This window comes from Antedon bifida, chromosome 3 (genome assembly GCF_963402885.1).
Source record: "Antedon bifida chromosome 3, ecAntBifi1.1, whole genome shotgun sequence".
Lineage (NCBI taxonomy): Eukaryota > Metazoa > Echinodermata > Crinoidea > Comatulida > Antedonidae > Antedon > Antedon bifida.
The window spans coordinates 826,255-853,297 of NC_136228.1; the positions used below are offsets into that span (position 1 = coordinate 826,255).

The 27,043-nt window shown below is 32.2% G+C and overlaps 2 protein-coding genes across 2 annotated transcripts in view; one reads left to right on the forward strand and one right to left on the reverse strand.

Annotated features, from left to right (window-relative positions):
* Positions 1 to 24: 24 nt before the first annotated feature.
* Positions 25 to 10,248, reverse strand: LOC144838717 (pre-mRNA-splicing factor SYF1-like). Its single transcript, XM_078694174.1, has 20 exons — positions 10,123 to 10,248; positions 9,206 to 9,354; positions 8,675 to 8,798; positions 8,211 to 8,408; positions 7,834 to 7,968; positions 7,247 to 7,411; positions 6,841 to 6,900; positions 6,667 to 6,751; positions 6,397 to 6,548; positions 5,766 to 5,885; positions 5,234 to 5,334; positions 4,398 to 4,473; positions 3,993 to 4,079; positions 3,461 to 3,661; positions 2,948 to 3,023; positions 2,600 to 2,709; positions 2,203 to 2,406; positions 1,661 to 1,835; positions 960 to 1,080; positions 25 to 441 (listed from the first exon to the last, which is right to left on the reverse strand). Exons 1-20 carry the CDS (start codon positions 10,156 to 10,158, stop codon positions 261 to 263), a joined length of 2,556 nt encoding a protein of 851 aa, XP_078550300.1. The 5' UTR covers positions 10,159 to 10,248; the 3' UTR covers positions 25 to 260.
* Positions 10,249 to 10,319: 71 nt separating this feature from the next.
* LOC144837380 (G-protein-signaling modulator 2-like) overlaps positions 10,320 to 27,043 on the forward strand; it is a 60,356-nt gene continuing 43,632 nt past the window's right edge. Inside the window, exons 1-4 of the mRNA XM_078692452.1 lie at positions 10,320 to 10,450; positions 20,342 to 20,581; positions 22,071 to 22,206; positions 24,608 to 24,750. Coding sequence (XP_078548578.1) covers positions 20,349 to 20,581; positions 22,071 to 22,206; positions 24,608 to 24,750 — 512 coding nt within the window. The 5' untranslated portion in view covers positions 10,320 to 10,450; positions 20,342 to 20,348. The remainder of the gene's footprint in view (positions 10,451 to 20,341; positions 20,582 to 22,070; positions 22,207 to 24,607; positions 24,751 to 27,043) is intronic.

Genomic DNA, 27,043 nt, shown 5'->3' on the forward strand with positions numbered 1-27,043 from the left:
TGTAAATATTCGACAGACTCAACATTATTCTTTCTGAAACATGCATTTTATTATCGCGCCAAACCCACTCAAAACATCTTGCTCACATTATTAACTTTGTATATAACCTAAATTATAGTTTAAATTATAGTTTATATTATGAAATAGTGATATGTATTTTTTTATTTTGTTGTTACTATTTAAAAACATAAAATACTATTTTATACGTAAAAAAGTTAAATTATGTTTGGAAATTAATTGTGCTTGGGTGAGTCTGTCAATTATTCTTGTGCAGTTTTAATTCCGCCAAAAACTTCAGATGGGACAGATTGTTTCTCAATATTGACCTCGTCTACATCAGCTTCGCTCTCGTCATCATCGTCGCTATCAATTGCAATCTCTTCAGGATTGGCAGTCCTGACTGCCTCCTCCAGCTCTTCGTTGGTGGCCTTGTTGTCGCTCCTAAAGAACAAAAAATGATAGGAATATAGTTGCCTCTTCAGTTACAATAATTTCTGAATTGGTAATATTGAAGAATTTGTTTCCAATTCCAGATTACTTTATAACTGTAATATTTAAATGTAAATTAGCTGCTTTGAATAACAGGTGTAATTGATATTAAAGTGTAGCTGAGAGGTCACAGTTCAGCATGTAAAAGTGAGGAGGTTCACAAACCAACCAAAGTGAGTCAATTAGTTGCTTGTTAAATTTGTGTAGATGTGCATAGCTTGTATGTAGTTAGGCATAACACTACACCTTTCTTTCTGTTTTTTTTTTAAATGTCTATATTCAAACTGGATTTGTGCAGTTAATATCAGGAACTTGTACAGATTGTCTAATTGTAATATGAGCCTTATGTTGAAATCCAGCCAAAAGCTCTATTGACCCAGCAATAATCTAATTTGATATTTACCATATCCCTGCCTTATTAATACAGTACTAATAACACATTTAGAAAGTGTATATAAAGGGAATTATACCTGACAAATAGGATATCCTTTTTGGTCTTTGGTTTATCAGCCTCTGCTTCAGCAGCCAATGCTTGTGCTCTCTGCTCCAAGATCTTCATATCATCCAAACCACCTGAGCCTAGGTCAGACACTAAAACATAACAACAATAGCCTTAGTTAAAAAGGAAAGCTAAGTGGCTGATCCTTCAGTTTCTGCAAACTTGGTGGGTCATTTTATTTTGATTGTACAAGAACTTTTTATACTCATTATAGACAATTTTTACAGCCTGGCCGTATACAATTGTCCAATACTATAATATTTTTCAATGTACTCTTTTTGATTGTACTCATTTTGACAGTCCAAATTCAAAACTATAATTCATACCAGCGTATATTCCTATGCTCGAGTAGAAATTGTTAATGCAATTCATGTACTCTGTAAACACACAGCCTAATTGTTACCAAGTTTTATACCTAGGCCCCCTGAGACCATACTATACACAGTAATAATTTTGAGATAAAGCTCTGTCTACACTATCAAACTAGTTTGACAAAAAAGTGTTATGTGCCCAAATATGGTAGTGATATGCCCAAATATGGTAGTGATATGACATCATCATGGGCACATCAGATTTTTTTGTCACATAAAGTTTTTAGACAAAGCTTAAGTTTTCTAGTATGATATAAGTTGATGCACAAAAGGTTTCTAGCAAGATGCAGGCAGTGTTTACCTGTGCCCGGTGTAAGTTGACTAGATGCAGACAACATCTGCGCTGACATGAAGTTGACCTGCGTGTTGTATGTGGCTTGTACACTACGCTTGATACGCAACATCTCCCTCACGGTGTCCTCGTTACCGTGTTTGATTTCAAATTCTTTCCAAGTTTGCCAAAATGATGCGGTAGTCTGAAGAATAATGAAGTTTATCAGTCTATATTTGTAAGTAAAATGAAGACCAGTACATATATATTGACAACTTAGCATCCAAAAAGAAGTAAATACATTTCTTTTAAACAACAGGATTGTATATAAGAATCTAGTCATATAAGTATTTTAATATATTTTTTATCTTTTATTGATATTTTTAGAACAGTGGATGACTCTTTGAGCTGGATATTATCAATTAATATAATTAATATTGGGTTTTATTAAACACCTTAATTGATAAAAAGTTATTTGAGATATAGAGTGTCTTTAAATGCACAGCATGAAATGACAGCAATTTAAAGGATAGCAAATAATATTATATACAGCATCCCACAATTATACTCACCCTAGGGTCACACATCTGAGAGCAATGTGCATAGACTGCTCGTGCTCTATCAATCTCGCCCAGTTTGCGTTCTAAATCTGCATAGCGAATGCACATCTCTCTGGCTTGCTCATCCCCTAGTACTTCTATGGCCGTCTCGTACGTAGTTCTTGTATGTGTTACACCGTAGATCTCGGCTGCTCTTTTGATGTAAATATTGAACATCTAAAATCAAGAAAGTATATTAAAATTTATAAATAAAATTTCTTGATAAATATACAGACAAAACATCCTACAATTTTGTATGAATTAAATAGGTCTCAGTTCGGAGAGTTTATTATATCTAGTCTATAGCTATTAATATACTGTTACAGGCAAGGGTACTTTACTTGGGTACCAACAAATCAAAGCTGCCTACCTCATACTGTTCTGTTGGTAACACTGCCTTGGTGGCTCTCTCATATACTGCCATAGCATGCCTAGCCAATCCATAATTTTCTTCCAATTTTGCATACAGTAAGTACAATGCTACAGAAAGAACAATTCCAGTTTAAAAAGTTTTAGAATACAGAAAAAAACTTGATCTAGTGGGAAAGGTGGATGGAAAAACATTGTTTAATAATTTATTATAAAAATGTTGGATAACCCCTCAGGTATATGTATATATATTTTTTTAAAGTGATAAACAAGGCATCATGTATGGTTCACTATCTTGTAACAAATTAATTAAACAAATACAAAATTAATTAAACAAACATGTGATTACATTTGGCATATTTTGCTGGACATTCTTCTAGACACTGTTCAAATAAATCCCTTGCTCTTTCCAATTTTTTTCCTTCCTGAAATAAAAATCAAAATCCACATCAAAGAGTATTATATATTATAAATTTAAAAATGAAATAACAATTATATTGTTTTCATTCATTTGTGTAGATTTTTAATATCTATCTTTTCTCATTAATATATATTTTTTTTAAATTAATTAATAGGAAATTCCTAATGTACTAACTTTTTTTTTCTTTAAATTTATTTATACTGTCAATATTTATTTATTTTTTTTAAGGGTGCATATTAGCTTAAAGATCTGTGCTCTGCATAACACAGATCTTAAAATATGCATCCTCCATGTACATTATGTATAATGTGTTGTATGTGGAAAATAAACAACTGAATTAAAGCATGTTTTTTTAACATTTCATAAAAAGCTTAATATTTTGATCTATGTTTGTTCAGAACATGATATTGTGTATTATATTCTCACTCTAAAGTCACTTACATATCTCTGTATGAACTTTGTTAAGTAAGTATTCCAGATGTCATAAACGTTAGGCCACTTGAAGAGGGCAATACCCTTCTCATATCCTTTGAAAGCCTCCTCAAAGTAGTTATTCTCCTCTAGGAACATGCCGTAATTTATGATGATCTGTGGGGTAGCTATCCTAAGGTCAATGATGCGATCGTAAACTGACTTGGTGGACTGTACAATAACAAACAAATATTGTCAATATTTTAATAAAAGTTGCAATAGTATTTTGAAATTGCGAGATTAAAAAATTCTAGTTTGATAAATATCTTAAGATAACTTTTAAAGAAATTTTTGAGACTGATTATTTAAAACTTTTGTTTGAATATTTCACTTATTGCACGGCCATTCATTTCCTGTGGTCAGATTTATATTTTCAGTGCTTATTTTATTTGTAGACAAACTGAGAGTATTTTCTATATGAAGAATGTGTCACAAAAATTAGCTATTATATAGGAGTGGTAATAAAAATAATGTACCTAATTTATTTTTTATTTCATTTTACCTTAAATGTTCCGAAGGATTCCTCCAAATCAGCATACATAGACCAGACCTTTAAACTCTTGTATAAACGATTCTGCACTGGTTCACTCTAAAAAATATGAAAATATAGTTAATTTGTTAGTTTTTGTCATTTAAATTTGTTATTCTGCTACTAAGTGTACGTTCTAATGTATGACAAAGAGGATGTTAAAGAGTCACTATCCAATCAAAATTTGAACTATACTATAAAAATCCCAGTGGTCTAATGGTTAGGACATCTGCTTATCAAGTAGAAGGTTCTGGGTTCAAATCTCGGTTTGGGAAGCTCTTTCTCGTTTTCAGTTTATAAATAAATTTCAAGAATATCCCTACACAGTTTAGAGTTTCTTTATGTCTGTGAATTATATATTTTAACATTATTAAATACCTTATCATAATAGGCTGCTTTTCTGCCTGGCAGGGCTGTTGCTCTCTGCATTAATTTCAAAGCCTCCTTGTAATTCCTATTTTTAAATAACAAAGTCGATTAATCAGCATTTAATCAAGAGTTTATTAGGAGTTGTATTTACTATTTCATGTCACTAATCTGAATGCTACATTAATTTATTTCTTATTTATTATTCAAAGCTTATCCAATTCAATAATGTAAAGTTATTTTTGTGTCCTTATAGGAGGAAGCAAAGACAAATCGTTAGGAACAAAAAAGATGTGTTTGCTAAAAATAATGAAGATCAATGTTTGACCTATCGTTTGAAAGGTCAGTGCTATTATCTAAATGTTAAATGCACAACATTGTCTGTTGTTTTCGTCTTCTTGTTGTTTCTGTGTGTTTTTATATATATATATTTATATTGTATCTTTTAAGACATCATGTCATTGGCCTTTGGCTGTTGGATGTGAATTAAAGAATTAAAGAACAAAAAAACACAACTGGATGTTTCTCACAGTATTTATGTGGCTTGTAAAATGCCTGTAAATAATTGAATCAGATTGCAAATTGGTGTAAATTTTAGCTTGGTTGCATGTAACTAGTTTTTAGTGGGCCTCCTATCACAAGCCCCTTGGGGTTTCTTGGAGGTCCCTTTCATCGTTTAAAATATGTTTTACTCCTTGCCTTGCTTGTTTTTGTTTGTTTATGAGATGAATAAAGGGATTTATGTTATGTTATGTCATATAATGTTGCCAGTCTTTAAACTCTGCTAATAAGTGATATGGGCAAATTTTGTAGTTTTAAGGAGTTTTTAAAAGTGTACCACAACTTACTCATGTCTTATTTCCATCTCTGCTCTTTCACACCAGATGGCTGCCAGGTCATCGACCTTTACATACTCGACCTTGGTTCCCTTCTCAAAAATAACCCGGGCCTGATTAATAGAAAAGAAGAAAAGTAAATTGAATGTCCAGTCTTCTGGTTTTAATATTCTAGTTACAATAAAAATAGTGCAGGGATAAGAGCTAAAATAACTAGAATTCTGAAGGAAAAATGGATTTGAACTATGACCTTGAGTAAAAAAGTAATATTCACAATTCGTTGTCAGGAATTTAAACTGTTGATTCTATAATTTATATTATGACAATTTTCTAGCCTTGAAAAACCTAAAAAATATTTGTTTTGAATAATTGAAAATCAATTTTTTTTAAAATAATATCTCAAGGCATTACATTACATTGGATTTGTAAAATATTAATCAAAATGTCTTTTTCTAGGAACTAAAACAAAATAGGCGAAATTTGTATCAAAAGCAATTATAGAAACAATCAATTCTAAAAATAGGTGAATACACTTTTACAGTACCTCAGCAAGTTGATTGTGGCTTTCATAGAACTTTGCAAATTCAATCCAGAGTGTGTGTAGCTTACCAGTGGCTAGGTTGGGCTGAACAGTCTGTACTGCCTCAGTGAATGTATTAATAACCTAGGTTTGAAAGGGAAACATTTCATTTTTATTTTATGTCTTTAGGCATTATTTAAATAATTTTAGGTACCATCATCTATAGTAAACAATGGCCATTTCAAGTGTTTTACAGAAAAAAATAGTTCAATTTAAGACAGTTCAATTTAAATTGCAATCTCAATAGCATTTGTGTGAAACTATTATTTATTTATTTTATTTTTTATTTATTTATTCAACTTCTCACTAATTCTGTTAATGAAGGATCTGGACCAACAGGTGGTAAACACCTCTATAAAACGGTCCAGTCCCAATTGCACAGTGGCTGTGTTTTGTGTGGACTAGTACACCGGGGTAACCCTACTCGTCTCAAAAGATGTACTAGGTTCTTTAAAGTGCACATGAGCTATGTGTACACTGGACCTACAGTTTATATTTCAAAGCCTTTTGGGCATAAAGCTATTGCAAATCATACTTTATGGTATGATTGGTAGATTGTACTTTAATACAACAAACTGAATTAAAACACACTCACTTCTCTTGGCTTGCCTTCATACAATTTAACTCGCTTATGCCATTCATGAACATTATGTGGATTTTGCCGCAACAAGACACTATTCAACAGTAGAGGGCGCCTTTCCATTAGGTACTCGTATCGCTCTAGCCTTAAGTCCAGGTCAATATCATCTAGATTGAAACATTTAAAAAGTTTCAAGATAAAATAGATAGCAATACAATAATCATATTTAACCATAAATCTATCAAATGTTATATTCATAATGACAATATTAATAATAATATTTACCTTCTTCTGTTGGTCCCAAATCAGAAGTAGTCTCCATCCTGGCACTAATCATGCCTTCTTCAAATTGTGCATAAGCATCAAACACCTGCATGGAGACCAACAACACACAGTTGAATGTTGAAGCAAAAACATTAATGCAAATAACAGTAACAATAATTAAGAAGTTGAAAATACCTGTGTAAAATCACGAACAGTTGTGACGGTCAGAATAGCTTCTTCATAAATATCACGTGCCTACAAATAAAAGTAATAGTAACAAATAATTTAAAATGATTGAACACAAAATAATACAATTGAGGACTGGTACCTTTCCAGCATACCATGTTGAGAGTGGTCTAATGGTTGGCAAACATTTCAAGAGGAAGAGTCCAAGTTAAAATTTTAACTCAATTATTTTATGATATATATATTATATATATATTTAAAACTTGATGCGGAAATCTGTGTATTAGTGTGAAAGGTTGAACCAACTCTGGCCAAAAATACATATTCAATATCTTAAATTCTAAACAGCCTATTTTGAGAACTAATATGCGATTAGTTTTCAGCTCAAGTACTTTAGCCAAATAATTTGAATTACTTTTTCAAAGTGTCCACTTCTAATGTAATAATCGGCAAGCGAACACCAGAGTTGACCTCGTTCATCGGTGAAGCGCTTGATTCCCTGGCGGATGATGGGGTCAACCTTCAAAGACTTGACCTTTGTAGGATTCTTACATATTAGATCACATAGATCATGCCATAGCTGAAAATACAAACAGTATAAATGTTAAGAAATGTTCATAACTCTTTCTAATATTGAAAATACAAAATAGTTTTTAGAAGAAATATTACACTTGAATGTTGCATATTCTGAGCTGTCATCAATTACATATTTTTGCACTCCGGACTTTAAATTAATGGTGCTTATACCTAATTTCCACACACATTTCATTCAAAAATAAAGGGTTGGCTTATATCTAAGGGTGGGCTTATATCTAAGGGTTGGCTTATATCTAAGGGTGGGCTTATACCTAAGGGTTGGCTTATACCTAAGGGTGGGCTTATACCTAAGGATGGGCTTATATCTAAGGGTGGGCTTATACCTAAGGGTGGGCTTATACCTAAGGATGGGGTTATATCTAAGGGTGGGGTTATATCTAAGGGTGTTCAATAGGGTGTCTGTACCTGATGATTGGACTTTCCTTTCTTGGATATAAACTTCTCGTCATTAACTACTCCAGCCAACCTAACTGCCGCTTCATCCAGTCGATCTATTGATATCAAATAACCAATGTACTGTTCTGCATCTTCTGGAGACAGCTATAAAAGACACACAGATTGATGAGAAGACACGATATAAAGTCAGTTTCTTTAAAGGTGAAAAAGTGAAGCCAGTGCTCATAGTGTTGGAACAAGCTTTATATTCTAAAGCTCTGTTTACACTATTAAACTAGTTATGACAAAAAAGTTTTATGTGCCCAAATATGGTAGTGATATGACATCATCATGTTTGATAGTGTGGACAGGACTTTATTGTGAATACCACTAGTTTGCTAAAATACCTGCAGGAAACGTCTGTACACTCTCACAGCCGTCTCATACAAAGGATGCGCAACAATGAACTTAATATACAACGGCCAGATTCGTTTATGCTGTGTGATGGGCAGCGCCCTCAACGCTCTGTCAAATGTTCGTCTGGTTCGGATGACCTTGCATTGGTCCATCAAGAACTGGCAATAATCCAACCAAATGCGAGGCATCTGAAACAGATATAATTTTTTTAAATATAGCATAGGATCCAGAGACGTGGTAATTTGTTTTCACAGGACAGATAAATAGTAACACAGGTTACTTAACACAAACAAATTCTTGAAAGAAGTGGAGTGGAGATTTGAGTTAAACATGCAGTGACCTCCACAACTCCACACGAAAGACATACACTCTCACTTTGTCTTCAAATTATTTAAATCTTAAAATTCACATGAAATTCTTTTCCACAGTATTATTCATTGTTTATTTTTCATACCTTATGCATAAAAACCAATCCTCTCTCAAATGCATTGTTGACGTCTTCGTAGGCTGGATCAGTTATACAGCGCCCTTTTATCTGCTTCCGGCGAACTTTCAAGTAGTTGTACCATAACTTGTAACTGGAATAAAAAAGGGATAATTATTAGGGATGATTATTTAGTCTACACTATGTTAAAATATGGCAAATAATTTCTTTTCATATTTATCATAAAAATATCCAATTGAAAAAAATGAAAATTGCGTTAAACATTGTCCCCCTGAACAATTTTTTTTCCACATTTTTTTGTTGAATATGCCATTTTAATGTCACATTATAGTTATTCAGTTTGACCATAAATTGGATCAGAAAAAAAAAATTATTTATCAGAAAAAAAAAGTAATTCAAAGCAAAAACAATATTCAAATTGGCTGCCAGCCAATGCTTTATTTTGTCTATTTTTGTATTGTCTACAAAATGGCAAAGTCTGATTTTATTAATCTTCATTTTCCATGTTTTTAGGGGACAATACATCTTTAAATTATTCACCTTCCAGGTAATCCCTTTAGAGCACGTTCATAGATTAGATTGAGAGGTGCTGGCGGCCCTTCAGCTTTATGTTCAATGTAGCGTTGCCAACATTTCACAGAGTATGGGTTACGTATAATTTCCTCTTCATAAGGAAGGTCATCTTCTTCCTGTTTCAAGACAATTGTTTCGGTTTAAAAAAAAAACGTTTCTATATAATTAGTTTACTAGCATACTGGAATAACCTTCAAGGAAGTGCCTATTTCTATTAGTATTGACACAGACAGCTATGACATATCATGGAAGAAAAAATTATTTGTTTTCTCCATTTGGTGTAATTTATTATTTTCTATTGACACATTTGACTGTCCGTCTTTGTTTTCTATCATCATGGTCAACAGCACCTAGCTAGTTATCTATGCAGAATAATCAACTTTGTTTGCCTAGAAAACAAGGTATTAGATGCACTGTTTTTTACAGTGCCAATAATAAATAGTCTAATCCAAAAATCAGTCTATCTAGGCCTAAGCCTATTTAAGTTAAAACAATTATATATAGGCCTAGTAGATAGATAGGCCTAATACTAACTAAGGCCTATCTAGGGGCCTACCCATTATTTAGAATTAATGATTTATTAATAAATGATTTATAATTATTTAATACTAAGCTCTTAACTAATTAATTCATGTACAGTGTTACAATATGCATCAGTAATCAGTAACAGATGTACAAGAAAAAAAATAAATAAAAAGCTAGGCCTGGTGTATGCACCAAGTTCCAAATTACAAAGGGGGGAAAGTCTCTTCTGAGCCTTGACTATCACAACGTTCTTCTGCGCGACATATGCTTATCTAGGCCTATGTATTCTAAATGAAACAGTGGTGTTAACGAATATTAAATCATATGATATAAGGTCGATTCGTTAAAAAATAACTTACAAACATTAAATTATCTTTATTCCTTAATTCCGGCATATTTACGTAGGAGGAAAATGTGTATTTTAATGGATGGCTCTGAAAAGTTCACATACAAAATACAAACACCACCTGCGCACACGTCGTTTGTTCAACGTTTTAGCGCATGCCCAAGATAAATTAGCCAATCAGCAGCTCTAGCGCGGGCAACCTTCAATTGACGAAAATTGGTAGGCTAGAGAGTGTTTAGGGTTTTCTGCTGCTGGGAAGAGAGGATCTAAATTCTTAGAAAAAAACAAGACTTCACTTCACACAGTTTTAAATTTTGTATCATTGTTGCAACTGCATTTTAGTAAGTATAGGTGACCTGCTTTTTGTGGATGTCTGTAAATATATGATTGTTTAATAAAGGCTTAAAACATGGTAGGCCTAGGGCTAGACTAGGCTTATAAAAAGGCTAAGTTTAGGCTTACCAACCTGACTGAGCAGTTTTGGTGGAGAGTTAAAAAATGCATAGGCCTACCAACTGTCACATCCTATATTAGTGGCAATATGCTATTGCTTAGTTAGTAATAATGTAGTGTAATTACACTATTTAATCAGTTACCATAATTGTATTGATCTAGAATTAAAATGTCAACAGGTTGTTTTATTTTAACGGGTGTAAATTGAATCCTTTGATTGTTTAATTAAAGATGTACGTGCATGCCATATATACATGAGTACATTTTAGGGAGATCTCATTATAGCTGGCTGGAGCTAACGGTTATGGTGGGTTCAATCAAGGCAATCTAACAACAGGATGCTGAACTCGCCTTGCCAAGATACTGTAGGAACTCGTAACAGTACTTTGATCTTATGTCTGGCTTTGACACAGTACCTACAGTACTGTGCTATGTACTGTTCATATTTTCTGGCGGCGTCTGTTAATCCAAACATTTGAGGAAGTCAATCGAAAATCAGTCAAAAGGTTTAGGGGGTGTGGAACTGATCATGTCACAGCCATGTGACAGATAAACCCTTTGATCTTCCGAGGATTTTATATGGTAGCATCGAGGAACTCTATGATTGTTTCTATGGAAAATCTGCTTTTCAGAATTCAATTTTTGATCAATAGACAGAAATTTAGGGCTAGAAACAGATTGTACTATATAATGTAATGCAAAGTTCACATTCTCATAGCCAATAACATTGAAAATCCTTTCCAAAGTACTGCACCTTGATGTGCATTATTTTAGTGTTTGTCTAGTGGGTTCAATCATCATAATTTGAAATAGAACTGTCTTGCGATTTTGATGGTTGTCATGAGGATCGCAATGCAGTGTGGTTGAAATGCTTAAAAACTTCTATCTATAAGATTTGTAAGATTTTGTTCATGCATGACTTTCTATGCAGACATCTAAATCTTCAAAGCCAGTGCTTACATTTAGTACTTTATTTTTAATCATACAATTGTCTATAGAAAAGAATAATTAATAGGGTATGACCCTAATACAGTATATACCATGCACTTGAATGATATTATATTTACCATGCCTGGCCTGGTCAGATTTATTAATAAGGATTGATGGACTTTGGCTTCTTGCAGTGAAATAACTGACTGACGTGCATGATAAGCACTTTTAAATTTTAATTAATTAATTGAACCTTTTATTTTATTATGGACGTTTTCATTAGTCTGTAGATAGTCAACATAAATGAGACCCCAAGCCTCTGCAACAAGATCACCAAGTCCTAGTGTGACCAATTGGGCCAATTTTGTGACTGAGCATTTTCTGTTGAATGTTCTTCTATGTTGTCATTGTTTTTTTCTAATGCTTTTTGTCTTTTCTCCATTTTGTTTTGACTTTATCACTCGTTTTCAGCCCATTTTTTGTTTTTTTTTTTAAATTTCATTCATCCTTCTAAATTTGCTGTACATTGAGAAAAGAGAAATAAAAGTTTGATTGGATTTCGAGGAATATTTCAATTATATTTTTTAAATAAAAGGATTTTTAGAATTGATTTAGATATTATTACTGGTTTAGTGAGCAAACTAATTAAAGATACAATTGTTAGTGTTACTGTATAGTTACTGTGATGTGTATGACAAAGGTTTTCAATCTGTTGGAAAATTCATTCTTTTAATATGCATTATTATGATTGGGTGTGGTTATCTTTATATGTATTAGTCAGCAACTACTGTAATCAAATTATATATTGAACTTAACTGCAATATAGTGATTATGATATTGCATTTTTAATAATAATAATATTTACTTCAAATTATAAAAAGGGACTTGCATACAGTAATACATAAGTTGATTGGGAGTCTGTGCGCAATGAATGCTGGCATTTATATTGGGCCGCTTAGATTATTAAAATCACCTTATAAGTTATATTTCACATTTTTACCGTTTAAACACAAACAAATTATCGCAATAGGCCCATATACTGTAGTTTTTAAATTTACATAAAATGCAGTTTGTGACCTTAAATTAGATAAAAAAAATGTTGGGAACGTGGCTTTATAGCTTAGTTGCCACTATGACGCAACACAAGGACGTAAGCCCAATGCAAGCAAGTTGACCAATCACAAGCGAAAATTCGGATAATCCATCACTTGTGATTGGTTAAATAGCTTACGTCGTTTCCGTTACGTCCTAGTGGGAACGTGGCTTTAATTGGTACTGTATATGTGCAGACACTTGATACATGCAACAAATGCTTGTTAATATTATTTTATAATCTGTACTGCGAGTGAGTGAGACAGTCAATGATGCATAGAATACATACAAGAAACTGTATATGTCTCGGTAAAAACCCATGAAATGTCGGTTGTCATCAGCAAATCTGATTTAAAGATATATACAAACATACTAGAAAATGACAAAAATTGTAAAAGTATAAAACAGCAACATTAAAAATCTTTAAAAGGTTAGAAGAAGCGAGAAGACTTCAAATCTTTATATTTGTATGAAGTAAGATGATTTGTTCTAGATCAGTACCCAATCCATAAATCTAGTTACGTTATGAGGCATATATTTGTTAAAGTTGCATTGCTTAAACTGAAATATTTTTGCACTGCTTCGATAGAAACTGCAAGATGTTTGAGGCATGTTGAGTTTGCCTCAAAACAGAACAGTCGAATAAGCATATTGCCATGCTATGTTGAATGGACAATGCATGTGCAGTACACAATAACAGATTTATATACCGCTATTCCAAAATGAGATAGGATTCACCTCCTAATGTGCTTATCTAACCTATATGACCATTCGATCTACAGTCAACCCAAATTTCTTAGCTGAATATTAACTACAGTAGATGACTGTATGCATTTAAAAATTATTTTTAAATCGATAATAATAAAGAAAAATTCATTTTTATTCTCAATCCCATCACAGTGTACAGTAAACCCATTTTCATTATAACTATCACAATATTACAATTACTATGCAATGAGTACAGAAAGTTCACATTATGCCAGCTATATTTCAGAACAAAGAACTGAGTTATATATAAAAAAAAATATGATAGTGGATGGAGAGCGACATTGCATGGCAAATGCATTTGAATACTGTATATGTTTTGTTGTATTGTACAATAAAGATTATTTTAAGTTTGTTGGTACAGTACAGTACTCGAGATACTTGTTGTGGTGGTCGGCCCCGTCCGTCACAGAATTTCCGACCACCATTTCCATGATGCTGACCACAAAAGTATTTTTTTTATTATAAAACATTGGCCTACAAATATTTTTAATTTTTTAGTAAGGCACACAGTATAAAAGTTATTTATACTGTAAGTCTAAATAACAGAAATTAGAACCCAGGCAACTTTATTTGTTTTTTTTAAGGCAGCTTTGAAAACTCACCTTTTTAATTCATACTTTTTCATCTTTTCTTTTCTGGCATTTTATTTTTATACTGGATAGTAAGGTCATTGAGGTTTGGATAAGGCACTTTTTATTATAAAGCCTGAACTATTACTGTAGGGATTAAACGAAAAATTACATAACAACATTATAAAATGCATAATGAAAGTAATGGCTATCATTAGACACAGCAATATTATTTAAAATAATTGATTTTATGCAATATAATTCATTCATCGATTTTAAGAAAATGTGGCTGAAAATGAAATTTTCAATTCGCAACATCAACCTTGGAAATTGTAGGATGTTTTGTCTGTATATTTAATATCAAGAAAAAGATTATGCAGGCTTCTCACAGACTTCCTTAATACCTTGCTGTTTAAACATTAATTTCCAATATAATCCTTGGGTGGTTTAGAGTTTCTATGCCTAGCAAAAATAATGTTTATTATATAATTTTGTGTTATATACTTTCATGTTTTAACTGTACAAAGCAATTTGCTAGGATGAATTATAACTACCTAGTTAATAACGTTGCTAGTGCGTCATAAAATGCTCTTACGATTTTAATGCGTGCTTAATTGCTATGCAAGTCACTTCACCAACCTCTAATTTATTGACTTGTATTCAATTAGTCAAAATTGGTAATTAGAATGAAGAAAGATGTTTGCTAATTAGATGTAAACTCGTTTGCTGATTAGATTTAAACACACTATTGTTTTTTTTTTCTTGTTTTATTAAAGTTGTTTGTTTATATATTATTTTATTTTTAGTTTTTACAGAGTTTAGAATATTTATTTCATTTTTTTTGTATTGTTCATGGTTCAATAATAACCCAAGTACAGTAATAAAATATAATAGGATGTCATTGTTATAAGATCTCGTATGTTTGATGTCTATTTCCAGGGTGTTGCCTTGTAGTACTGTAGATGAGTGGGAGAACTGGCCAAATTCTTGTTGATTTGAAGTATCCCATCGGGTTGATTTTAACTTTTTTTTTGGTTATAAAGTTTAATTATTTGTATTTTAAAAGCAAGATTATTTTTTATACTTTATGTAGTACTGTAGTATGCAGTATGTAGGAAAAATGTTATGGTGTCCATGGTATTAAGCCCTGTGTCTACACTATCAAACTTTATGTGACAACAAAATGTGATGTGACATGATGATGTCATATCACTACCATATTTTGGCATATCAAGACACTACCATACTTGGGCACATCACACTTTTTTTGTAAAACTAGTTTGATAGTGTAGACAGAGCTTAAGTGTAGTTTTACAGGATCTACCTGAGGCAATAGGTAGCTTTTGATTAGGAAAGGCTGTGTACCAATGTCCAACATAGGTCAGGTCAATCTATGTGTCGTCGGTAATCACCTAGAAATCATCAAACATGTGTCCAGGTAAGCAGCAAGGACACATATCCCAGTATTGCCACATGCACACAATACATTACATGACGTACTTTGGTTGTCGGGTCATCGCAAATAAAAACTTCCTACAAGCACCTGTACAATAATCACCCATAATGGATTCTTCCATTGTTAGAGTGGGGTGTGGATTACAATAGTACAGTAGGTACAGTACTGTAAGGTGTTATAGCTATAACAATAGAATTCACATTGTTAGTTCCTATAGCTAGTAATATTATTAATGCATTTTAAATTGAGATTTTTCAAGGTAGATTTCAACAAATCTTTATAGCTTCTACGTTTGTTGTTAATAATTGTATTATAATGATGATTGAATGCATTCAGATGTATTGAAATCTATACTCCATCCTAATTAAGTTATATTTGATACTTGATAATACATAATGTGACAGAACTAGACTGGTGAACCATGGCTACTGTAGAGGTTCATATTCTCATAAAAGTGTGTAACACTAGAGTATCTCTGCCCCATCTATGGTGAGGTGTTGGTTCTTTGCGTTGGTCACTGGTATAGCCTGAGTTGCTGCTTGGTCCCGGGAACTGTATCTTAGGCCACAAAATATAATCATTGCAGAATGCTTTTCTACACAATGTGAAAATCAAATGCTATATTGTTATTTCACGCTTTTTAACCAAAATTGAAAAAAAGTTAGTGTTAAAAAGTTACCCAAAAATAAAGTTAAAAAAATATGCTCATTTACCCTTACCAATTACATACTGTACTGACATCAATATTTTTTTGCCGATACAAAGTCCAATTCCTCTATTTTTTTACTGTGGATGTTGTAACTATGATATTATTGTAGGTTAAAATTCCACAATGATTTTTTTAGCTATAGTCTCAATGAGAAAAAGCTTTTAAACAAGTCATTGAAATCTGGTGTTAATGCGTGCAGCTGGCTAAATATTATGTCGGCATTTGTTTCATCCACTGCAGTGTGTAGAAATTTATAGATTTTATAATATTCAAAGAAGAGTCTGCACCCAATTTTGATTGCTGATGAGACTTGAATGTACTGTATATTATTAGCTAAGCCTGTAGACATATGTGATCTTGCAACCTAGTATCCTATTGTTGGCCTGTTTCAGTCCATTGAAGTCTCTTCTGATCAAGTCCATTCCTTGCTGAACTCCCAGATGTCATCTCACCACCTCTCGTCTACCTAGTCTTCTGTGATTGTCTGCTACGAGTCCACCTGCGCCCAAGTCCACTTTTTCTTTTTTATTTCTTTGATGTTCTTTTCTGTAGGTATGTCAAGGTTGGTTACAGTACCTTTTCCATGTCTGCTGTAGTTATCCTTATCATTGCTTTTTCCATAACTTTTGCAGTAAGTCGTGTGGCCTACCCGAATTAAATTTTGAAAATTGCAATGCAAAAGATAGGATATTAGGTTCAACACTTCATTCTAAAATGACTCCACACCCACAAACCAATCCCCCACCCACCCACCCACAAACCAATCCCTCCCCACCCCCTCTTTCTACTTGAAAATCCTTGATCCTGATTTTCAACTTCTTATTTCCTTAATAATATAAATCGTAATTTATAAAACTTAATTTAAATTTTTAATCAATATTCTTTGTTATTTTTCATTAATTTTTAATAATAGATTGAATGTTTATTATGAAAAGCATTACTGATACTTGTCAAAAAGATTCCGTTTATATAATCTAATGATATCTCATTTTTATCTAATAAATCATTTGTCATCTTCATCGTCTTTTTCTAATGGGACAGAACATTTTAAAGTGTCTTGTAAATTATACTTGTACTGCTACAACAGTGAATGGAAGAGCTCTGACAACATGACACAAATGACATGTGGATGAAGTTGAATTGATGAACATCATACAGCATGTTTTAATAGCAAGCATATTCAATTTACATAAAAAACCTACTGTAAGAATCTATACAAACACAATAGTCCATGAGTGACAGTTTTTTAAATTTAATATTGACTGACTTAAAGAGACAGTAATAATTTAGGAATTACTTCAATCTTTTTACTAAAATCCATTCTGTTTAAAAACATTATTTTATTAATGTAAAGTAAAAAAGAAAATATTTATTCTAACCTTGCTAAGTTCATTTACTTTGCTTTGCATTATTTAACGCACACATAAGTTTATTTTATCGTTTATGTTTATATTGATGTATTTGATTCAATGCCCTATGTATAATAAATGGCCTAGGCAATGCTCCTAGGAAAGAAAGAAAAAAAAGTCTTTTTACAGTACTGTGCTGTATATTGTAATAATTGTTTAAGTTGTGTTCACATTTATCCTTTTTGTCAATGGCCTACAGTAAAATAAAAAATAATAAATAAAAATAAATACAGTATGTCCAGACTGTAATTTTCATTTAATTTTTGACCAATTTCCATCATATACTAAAGTACCTACTGTACATAGTGTACAGTACAGTGGATCAATAAAATAAAGTATAAATTTGTATAGAATTTACAGTTTAAAGTAGTGTCTGTCTGGAATTATAATTTTTTTTATTCGATGTGAGGAAATCCATTTTATGAGCATCACATTTGATTGGATGAAGTATTTACAACAAAAACTAATTATTGTATTACAGTATAGTTTGCTGTGTGAATGATACAAATTAAGTTTATCTTATTCATGTATGAACAAATAGATGCATTTCACAACTTTCTTTCATGACATTAAACTATTTTTTGTTAATTATGCAAATATATTTATACAGTAGAACCCCACTTTTGACATCGTTGGGTCCCGAAGGTGTCCCCTTAAAGTTGGGATGCAAATTTGAATGTACTGTAACTTGCATCTACAGTACAGTATACAGTATTAGTATTTTTAAACTTATGTTACATTTAAGAACTAAATATTAGATTGATGTCTAAAGATACTCAAAGTCTATACAAGATCAAAAATGACCCCTAGTGGTTTGTTTAATTATACGAGAGAATAAAGGTCTAAAGGATGCTAAATTAAAGTTTCCCAGAGGGAAAAGTCTGATGAGCAGTTTTCAAGCGATGAATATTAGTTGATATTCTTCATCACACTACTGTATATTATAACCGATTCACCCTTAAGACAAACTTCATTTTTGTCATGTAATGTTCATATTGAAATATTATATTTTAAGGACAATCAGAGATTACATACCTTCGCCAAGGGCTGACCTCTAAAATTAGAAATAATTACAGTTACCCCTGTTTTTAAATTTAAATGTTTAATGTTTTAAAGGCCAAACAGAGTTGTGTGTTGTTGTAATAATATATTATGTATACAAATTATGTACAGTAGTTTTCAGTTAGGTGACTGCACAGAATTTTAGTTTTGATGGAAAACTAAAAGCAATTTTAAACATTTCTAACCTGGATTATGTTTAAAAAAATATGATTATGATTTGGGTAGAATCTTTTGTGACATTTATTTGCGTTTCCTCGGAATTCTTACCATGAGCCGGGTAAAACACATCAAGTCAAGAAAGTCCATATGCGATAGGTTTCTCTTGCTAAGGCCAAGTTCAGTGCAATTGTGGTTTTAATTATGAAATGCACTGTAGCCCTCGCATAATAATAATAATAATATTTATTCGGTCATCAATGTAAAAATAACCAGGAATGAGAATAGGCTAAAGCCCAAACAGATTCTGCTCTCACTCCATACAATACAAACAGTTAAGATAAAACCATATACAAGAAAAATACAAATAAACTATACATAACATGAAATATAGTGTTTCGTTAGAGTAGCCTTAAATATTGAAATTGTTTGTGAATCTTTTATGTCATTTGGTATTTGCTCCCATAGTCTAGGAAAGGAAACAAATACAGAATTATGTATATTACATCACCCAATGCTTGTTTGTTATTGGGTCACATCAGTGCTTGTGCCCTAATATGTACTGAAAATAATATTACTAATAGCACCCTTGTTCTTACTTCTTGTCTTGATAATAATACTAACTTCATTCACAAGAATGGGATGATGGCATGAATAGATTTTATAGTGCCTGCTTATAATCATTGCTTCTGAATCTGTAATAAGTCTTTTTCATTCATATTATCTAATCATAATCTTGTTTACTTTAGCAATCCCTGACCAATTCATCTCTGTATATTTTACATTATGGTTTGATACTGATACTGAAATTGTTGTTCAAATACATGAAATGAAGAGTCTAGTTGATAATGTTTGTTATTCAAGATCGTTTAAATAGTCACCCACTGAATATAATATTAGTTATTGTGTTAAACTAGGTATGTTAAATTAAACTTGGGTCACTTATTAACTGTAAATTGTAACAATTCTTCATTAATATGTTTGTACAATATCCTGTTTCTTGTTGGGCGACTCTGTAATTAAGATTAATCGCCCTTTTAAATTTATGTTATTTTCATTAATTAAGATGGATCCTGCTTTTAATTCTGTATTTGTGCTATCATTTTTACATTTTTAACCTGTTTTCTAGTCGACGTTGAGTTGCTTTGAGTTTACCAGATTCAAAGATGTTACTGGAAAAGTGGGGTGAAAATCAACAATGTTAAAATTGTTGAAATCTGCAATCGTTGAAATTGAACCAAGTCCTTCAACACTTTAAGTGTATGAAAGTTACTATTCAAGATCACTGTCATTGTGTTTTGTTTTTGTCGAAAATCTAATGTTTATTTTCAAATTTCATTATTCACATAATCCTTACAATGTGTTGTTAAACATTGTCTCTGGATTATTATTGCTAATCCTAAATTTAATTAACATGACCGCGTAAAGAAGTAAACAGCAGTTATAAATTAATCTAAAGTTAGCATGCACGTACAGTACCATATTGGATTTCAGCTTAAAGTCAACTACGTTCAGTTTAAACATTGATTGGACATTATTAAATGCATGGAGCATTTCTTGCACAGGTATGCTACTGTACTGTTTTCAACCAAAGAAAACTAATTGTTGGCACTAATTTCCTTCAACAGATCAATAATGAGAGCCAATATGGATATGCCTTGTATGGAACTAGCCCTGGAGGGAGAAAGGCTTTGTAAGGTTGGAAGGTGTCAAGAGGGTGTTGAATACTTCGAGGCAGCCGTCAGAGTTGGTACAGATGATATGAAGACGCTGAGCGCGATATACAGCCAACTAGGGAATGCATATTTTTATCTACAACAATACGGCAAAGCGCTTGATTACCACCGTCACGATCTCACATTAACAAGGTAGTAATCTGTTTTAAATCTTATTGCATTTAGTAATTTATATTCTTTAATAATAGGCAATCAAACACATAATCTTTTACTGTTCAGTTAGAGATGTTCAGTTAGAGATGTTCAATTAGAGAAATGTAGGGTTGGTTTTAAATAGTTGATTAAAAAAATATACCCAAAGGTTTCTTGTGGTGTGTGTTGTGTTGGAATTCGTTTTAACATAAACTTTAGGCTGGGTGAAAGACTTGAAAGATGGGTGTCTTTGGTGGAATGGTACAGGTAGCTTGGTGGTTAACATGCTTGTCTTCCAATCACAAGGTCCAGGGTTCATTCTTGACCTTGTGTCAGGGGTGTATCTCATGACAGCCTCCTTTGAAAGCCTTTGGAGTACATTATATTATATGTGATTGTGATTTCCATCATGCAGATCAATTTGACACTTTACCATGGATATTCATTTAACCTTTCAGTATGCCTGCTTACCATACAAAGAGAGCTAACTGTACATTCTCTTTAAATAGCTTATTGGTAGTTACCTCATGAGTGAATTGACTACTGTAATAATCATTAAACACTGTGATTTAATTCTATGTTCGTGAATTCTCCATGGTAATCGGTGCTCTCATCAGATTTTTTGACATACTGCATGACTGGAAGGAAATATCAGTCTTGGCCAAGAATGTAAACTTATTAATTAGAGTTTCTGAAATTCAATAGTAACTCTAATTGTATTGTGTTCATTATCGTAGTACAATTATTAAGGAAGGCTGATTAGAACAATACCAACATTGGCGAATCCAGTAGAGGTTTATGAGATCAGGTGAAAGCCCAGAACACCTGAGACATTATTATCACTACAGCTACTGTAGCCAATTTAAAATTGTGTTTATTAATTAAAAGCTTTAGAAAAAATCTGTATTACTTTAGCCTAATCACAAAGCTTATTTCTGGCCATCGAGATAATAATCTTCCATGGCTCCAAAAAATGTATCGCTATCAGTATTGTTTCGGTTTTGTCTGTATTTCTTATGTCTAAACTCATGAATTGTATTTATGTAAACATTTCAAATTTATGATTGACCTTGAACTATTATATTACATTATACTATACTTGTACTACTATACTACAGTATACTATTGTTAATAAACAATTATAAATACTGTAGTCATTAAATGCTGTACTTTTTTTGGCCTATTCATAATATTAAAAAATATGAAGCTTACCTATAAAACCCCTGTTGTTTCTACATGATAATAGACCAAGTAATTGACTTCGAAAAGTACTGCATAAAATAAAATGTTTTAAGACCAGTAGGGAAAAAAGTATATCTCACTGCTACACAATTACATTGCTGTATCATTCCCTTGCTACAGTACCCCATTCTACTGTTACACCATCTAGCTGCTTATACTTATAGGATTTCACACAGTGGTAGGCTATGAATATAGGGCCACTCACTTGAACAACAACTCTTAACTTCTTCATTTTCTGTCTTCATAGTACAATTTCAGATCGACTTGGAGAGGCCAAAGCTAGCGGTAACCTTGGCAACACATTAAAGGTTCTGGGCAAGTTTGACGAAGCAGTCATTTGTTGTCAGAGACACATGGACATATCGAGAGAATTAAATGATAAGGTAACAAATAAAGTGTCAGTAATTATACATTATTATATCATTTGTATTTCACCAACAAAAATTGGACTACATCACAATTTCAAAACCATTGGTATCGTACATATTTTTGAGAATTGTGCTTAATGATTTAGTAGAATTATTTTAATTAATCGAATATTTCTAATTTCAACTTACTATAACCGCTAGTTAATTGCGTGTTCACTACATGCCCACGTTGAACACCCACATACTATAATTTTAACTATATCTCTTCTGAATCGATAACGGCTTTAATTATTATGATGATTTGTACGTCTATAGTACAGTCTATTGCAAATCAAAATACTCCAAATAAACCCATCAAAGTGCATTGCTATAGTATGAACTGAATAAGCACTAGTAAAGTCAGGTTTGCAGTGCATAATTTCTTTGAGCATTAATAGGTACAGTACTTTGATTTTCAGGAAATTTGATATTGGTGACTTCTCAAAAGCTATCCTCTATCGCTCTGAATTTTAACCTATTTCTGATGACAAAAACAATATTTTGAAGCAGTGGTACTGTATTCCACTTTTTGGCTATAGGAATTTAATGACCTACGACCTTATTTCAAAATCTTTTTTAATGAGCCATGGTGTAGGTGTATGTGCTATAACCATTATGACCTTTATTAAACCACTCTGTAGTTACTTCAAATTCAGCGACAATCCCAAGGGCTTTGCTTATTATCTTTGATGTACCCCATATATCCATAGTTCATTGGTTTAACCACTGCAAAAACAGCTTTCCGGCACCTACAGTATGAAAGCAATCAACTTAACATTGAAGGTACTGCAGACTTAGTACTCTATGTATACTGACTTTTAATGTGTATTAATTCATGTGTATTATATTATAATATACAAATATTCATTTATCAAATACGTATTGTTACTGACTCTTCATGTGTATATATACTGAAGGTACTACTATGTGTATTATATTATAATATACAAATATTCATTTATCAAAAACTGTACTATTCATGTTAAAATAAATCAGCATAATTTTATAATAATACTAATTGCATACTATTCAAACAACAAGTCAATACCTAGAGGCCATTCTGTAGTTACCATTAGATTAGTAACAGTACTTCTATGAATTTATCACTAATTGAGAGCAGAACTAAGTACTGTTTTATTTATTTTCGTTTTTTTGGCAAGTATTAGAGTACTTGTCTACAATTCGCAACATTATGACTACTACTGTAGTATATTCTCATTGTGCTATTTAGCCATGTTGAAATAATTTTCCAGTTGAGCGATTATCATTTACCATCTTGATTGTCATGTTGATATTAATACGAAAGGTGATGTATCGCATGAAGTACTTGAACAGTGTGTAGATGTCCACGAAAAGCAATTTCGTCTCGGTTGAGTAACGTACTGTCTTGTGTTACGTTGAGTTTCAGTAAGGGATTAAGGAAAAGTGCCGTTTGTGTGAGGGCGCTATGCAAGGATAGTTGTCTGGTCTGTTTAGAGGGACAAGTTGGATTCAGACTTTTGATGGTGGTAGGAAGGTTAATGTACCTTATGCAATACTAATATTCAATTCAAAGCTCCCTTGTCACAATTTAAAAAGTTAGGGAAAAAACCAACCTATCTGTCATGCTGAATTGCACTACACATATGTTGATGACACATACAGTACAATGGAATTCATCTCCTCTAAGGGTCTCTAAATGGAGCCCAAGGGTCCCTAAATGGAGTGTACTTTCAATAGAGAGAGCTTCTCTTTTACTTTAAAAATGAATTCAAAAAGTGTATTGCTTGATACGATAAGACCATTTCTACAGTACAAAAACATCTTAATAAATTATCTTAAATGACAATCACATTTTTATTCGTTGATTCGTGTCAGCACAAGTGTGTCAAGAATTCATGTCATGTCAAGTTTCAATTTCAAGTTTCAATTTATTTTTCCAAATTGCATATTTATAAGATAATTTGATGAGATAATTGGTAAAGATAAAGCAAAAATGGAGGGAAAAAAACCAAAAGAGCAAAGCTAGTTTTTATGTCTACCCTTATACCATGACATTGACAATATAAACATAACAAAGACAGGACAGATGTACAGATTGCTTATGGACTAAAGATTTATTATTTTTACTTTTAAGTTTAAAGGTACTGTATGGGTTGCCTCTTTCATGTCTAGCTTACCTGGATAAACTGACAATGGCCCTTCTCTTCCAAAAAATGAAATGTGGAAGAAACTATCCAATAATGGTACAGACCATGACCCTGCACTTTCAAAAGGAGCACGTTCCACCATCATAATTTCAGTGTTAGGAAAATAAGTAGATCTACACATGTATTTTTGAAATGTATATTTTCTATTTCTAACTACTAATTTTATTTAATGATTTGTTTCTTTACAGATGGGTGAGGCTCGAGCTTTATATAATCTAGGGAATGTGTTTCATGCCAAAGGGAAGCACGCAAATGGTAGCGGACACCAAGATCCTGGTGACTTTCCGCGGGACGTTAAACAGAGCCTTCTTACCGCCATTGACTACTATGAGTATGGATTAGTTTTACTTTTACTACTTTTCTTTTATTAGTTAATGTTAAGTTTGTGGTACACCTGGTACTGGTTCAAGTAACCATCTACATAGAGAAGAAATTTGGTAGCCATTGATACCAAGTTTACATTTGGCTTAATGCTACTTTTTAAGTGTACACTATTTTTTTTTTTGTAGAGTGACATACCACAGACATTGCTATAATTTACCATATAAACAGAAATTTAATTCATCCAAATGCTGAAATAAAAAAAAAATTGTCTTATTTTAATAGACTTGGGTGAATCCACCTGTCTGCTATTCGGAATGCGTGTATAGTTAGAAACTGCTTAGGTACATTCTGAAAACTATGGAGGATAGTTGCCACTTTTCCGATCTGGATTTGGGAAAGTTTAATCGCAGCAATTTGATAAATCCAATTGTAAATAAATGTAATTTAAAAAACATGACATTAGCCTTTTGTATTTATTTATTTTTATTTATTCATTCTGTCTTTATTTATACTGAATGACACTTTCAGTGCTAAAGCATTGATTTCTAAAGTGGTTCAGTAGAGAAACATTAACAATATAATAACAATAATTCAAAGACAAGTAACATTTACATTTGTCTGGTGAGCTTTTCTATACAACAATACACCCAAATTGTAAAGAGTTGTATAATTCACCTGCACGCCGTAAACATGGCTTACGTCAACTGATAATGCTTTTTCAAATCTAGCTATTATTAGAACAACATGGATTAAAGTTGTCATTATTTTATAGAGCTTATCATGTTTCTGTGTTAATTGAAGAAAAAAAATGTCTGGTGAGATTTCAACCTATGTCTTATCACAAGAGACCCTGACCGCTAGAATTAATTTTCAACAATTATGAACATTGTCTTTTATTTGGTAATTGTTCATTTATTCAATAATAATATCCAGGATTTATATAGCGCCTAATGTTTTGAAACCTCTAAGCGCTGAACATTATTAACCAGTCATTTTTTAGATCAAACACCTATGGAAACATACTCCAATAATGCAGCTAGTAATCAGCGCAAAGTTGTGTCTTGATCTAACCGAGTTCCCATTTATACACCTGGGTGGAGAGAGGCAACCGTAAGTAAAGTATCTTGCCTAAGGATACAAGCAATGCGGACCTTGATCTCACGATCAGTAGTCGAACGTCCAACACACTGCGCCACACGCCCTTACATTCATTTTTGTGAAGGCATTATTAACTAACATTCAATCAATAATAATAAATTGTAAATAGTTTTATGTAATTTCATTAAAAAAAATCAGCATTTTAAAAACCATGATGGTTAAATGATTTTTTGAAAAATTGTTAGTAAACATTGAACCGTGTTGAGGACATCAAAGAATAATCATTAAATTAGTATAAATTATTATCAATCTCAAATTATATGTTTTGTTTATTTGAAAATATAAACACTACAAGGTTTCTTATACAGTAGAACACCTGTCCCTAATTAGTTGTTCTACTATAACATCCAGAGATAAATGAATACAAGTATGCATACAATGACGAGATTTGAAATCAAATTAGGTTTAAATATTGTTTTTGCTTCAATCTATATAAATAATAATACGTCTTAAACAAATAGCAAATAAGAAAACAAGTCATCAACACACAATTGCTTATAGGTTAGTTGCATTATATTCGTGACTAATAGGATCATCAGTAGCACAAATTGTCTACGTCTAACAGCGTCATTAACAGACAGATTTAGTGTGGATCAGCAAAGGATTTATTACCTTTTATAATATTATAATGTACAATCAATGTCTTGATGCAAATAGCAGTATCTTATCCATTCAATATATTGTTTTCAATTTCATGGACTAAAATGCAATCAAGGATTTTTCAACACTTATTAAACGGACACAAAAAAGTGTACCCTTGGGGTTGGGTGCCGGTGTAGTGCTTAAAAACATACTGTATGCCCTTATTCATAGGAAAGTGTCCCCTTAATTATGGCTGTCCCCTAAAAAGGGATGACCCATACAATATTCATACTGTAGTGTAATTCAATTTCACAGAGCTCTAGAATTTTTTTCCAATAAATATCCATCAGGATTATTTGTTTATCATTTATTTCTTTCTGAACATAATTGTAAATCAGCAATTAAATTGTGTTTTCTCATTGTCACTATAGCAAGCATGATAATGTTGTATGTATACCCTATGGAAACAAGCTCTAGAGCTTATAGGGTTATCCAATTGCTCTCATCTTGTCATTTTTATGTATTTGTATTATTGTATTTAATGAATGAGCAACAAATAA

Coding starts and splice junctions, on each gene's coding strand:
- LOC144838717 (XM_078694174.1), bottom strand. CDS start 10,158: ATGCCGGAATTAAGGAATAAAGATAATTTAATGTTT. Junction 6,901..7,246: donor GAAGTGGACACTTTGAAAAA/GTAATTCAAATT, acceptor TTTTATTTGTAG/GCACGTGATATTTATGAAGA. Junction 4,474..5,233: donor GAGATGGAAATAAGACATGA/GTAAGTTGTGGT, acceptor ATTTAAAAATAG/GAATTACAAGGAGGCTTTGA.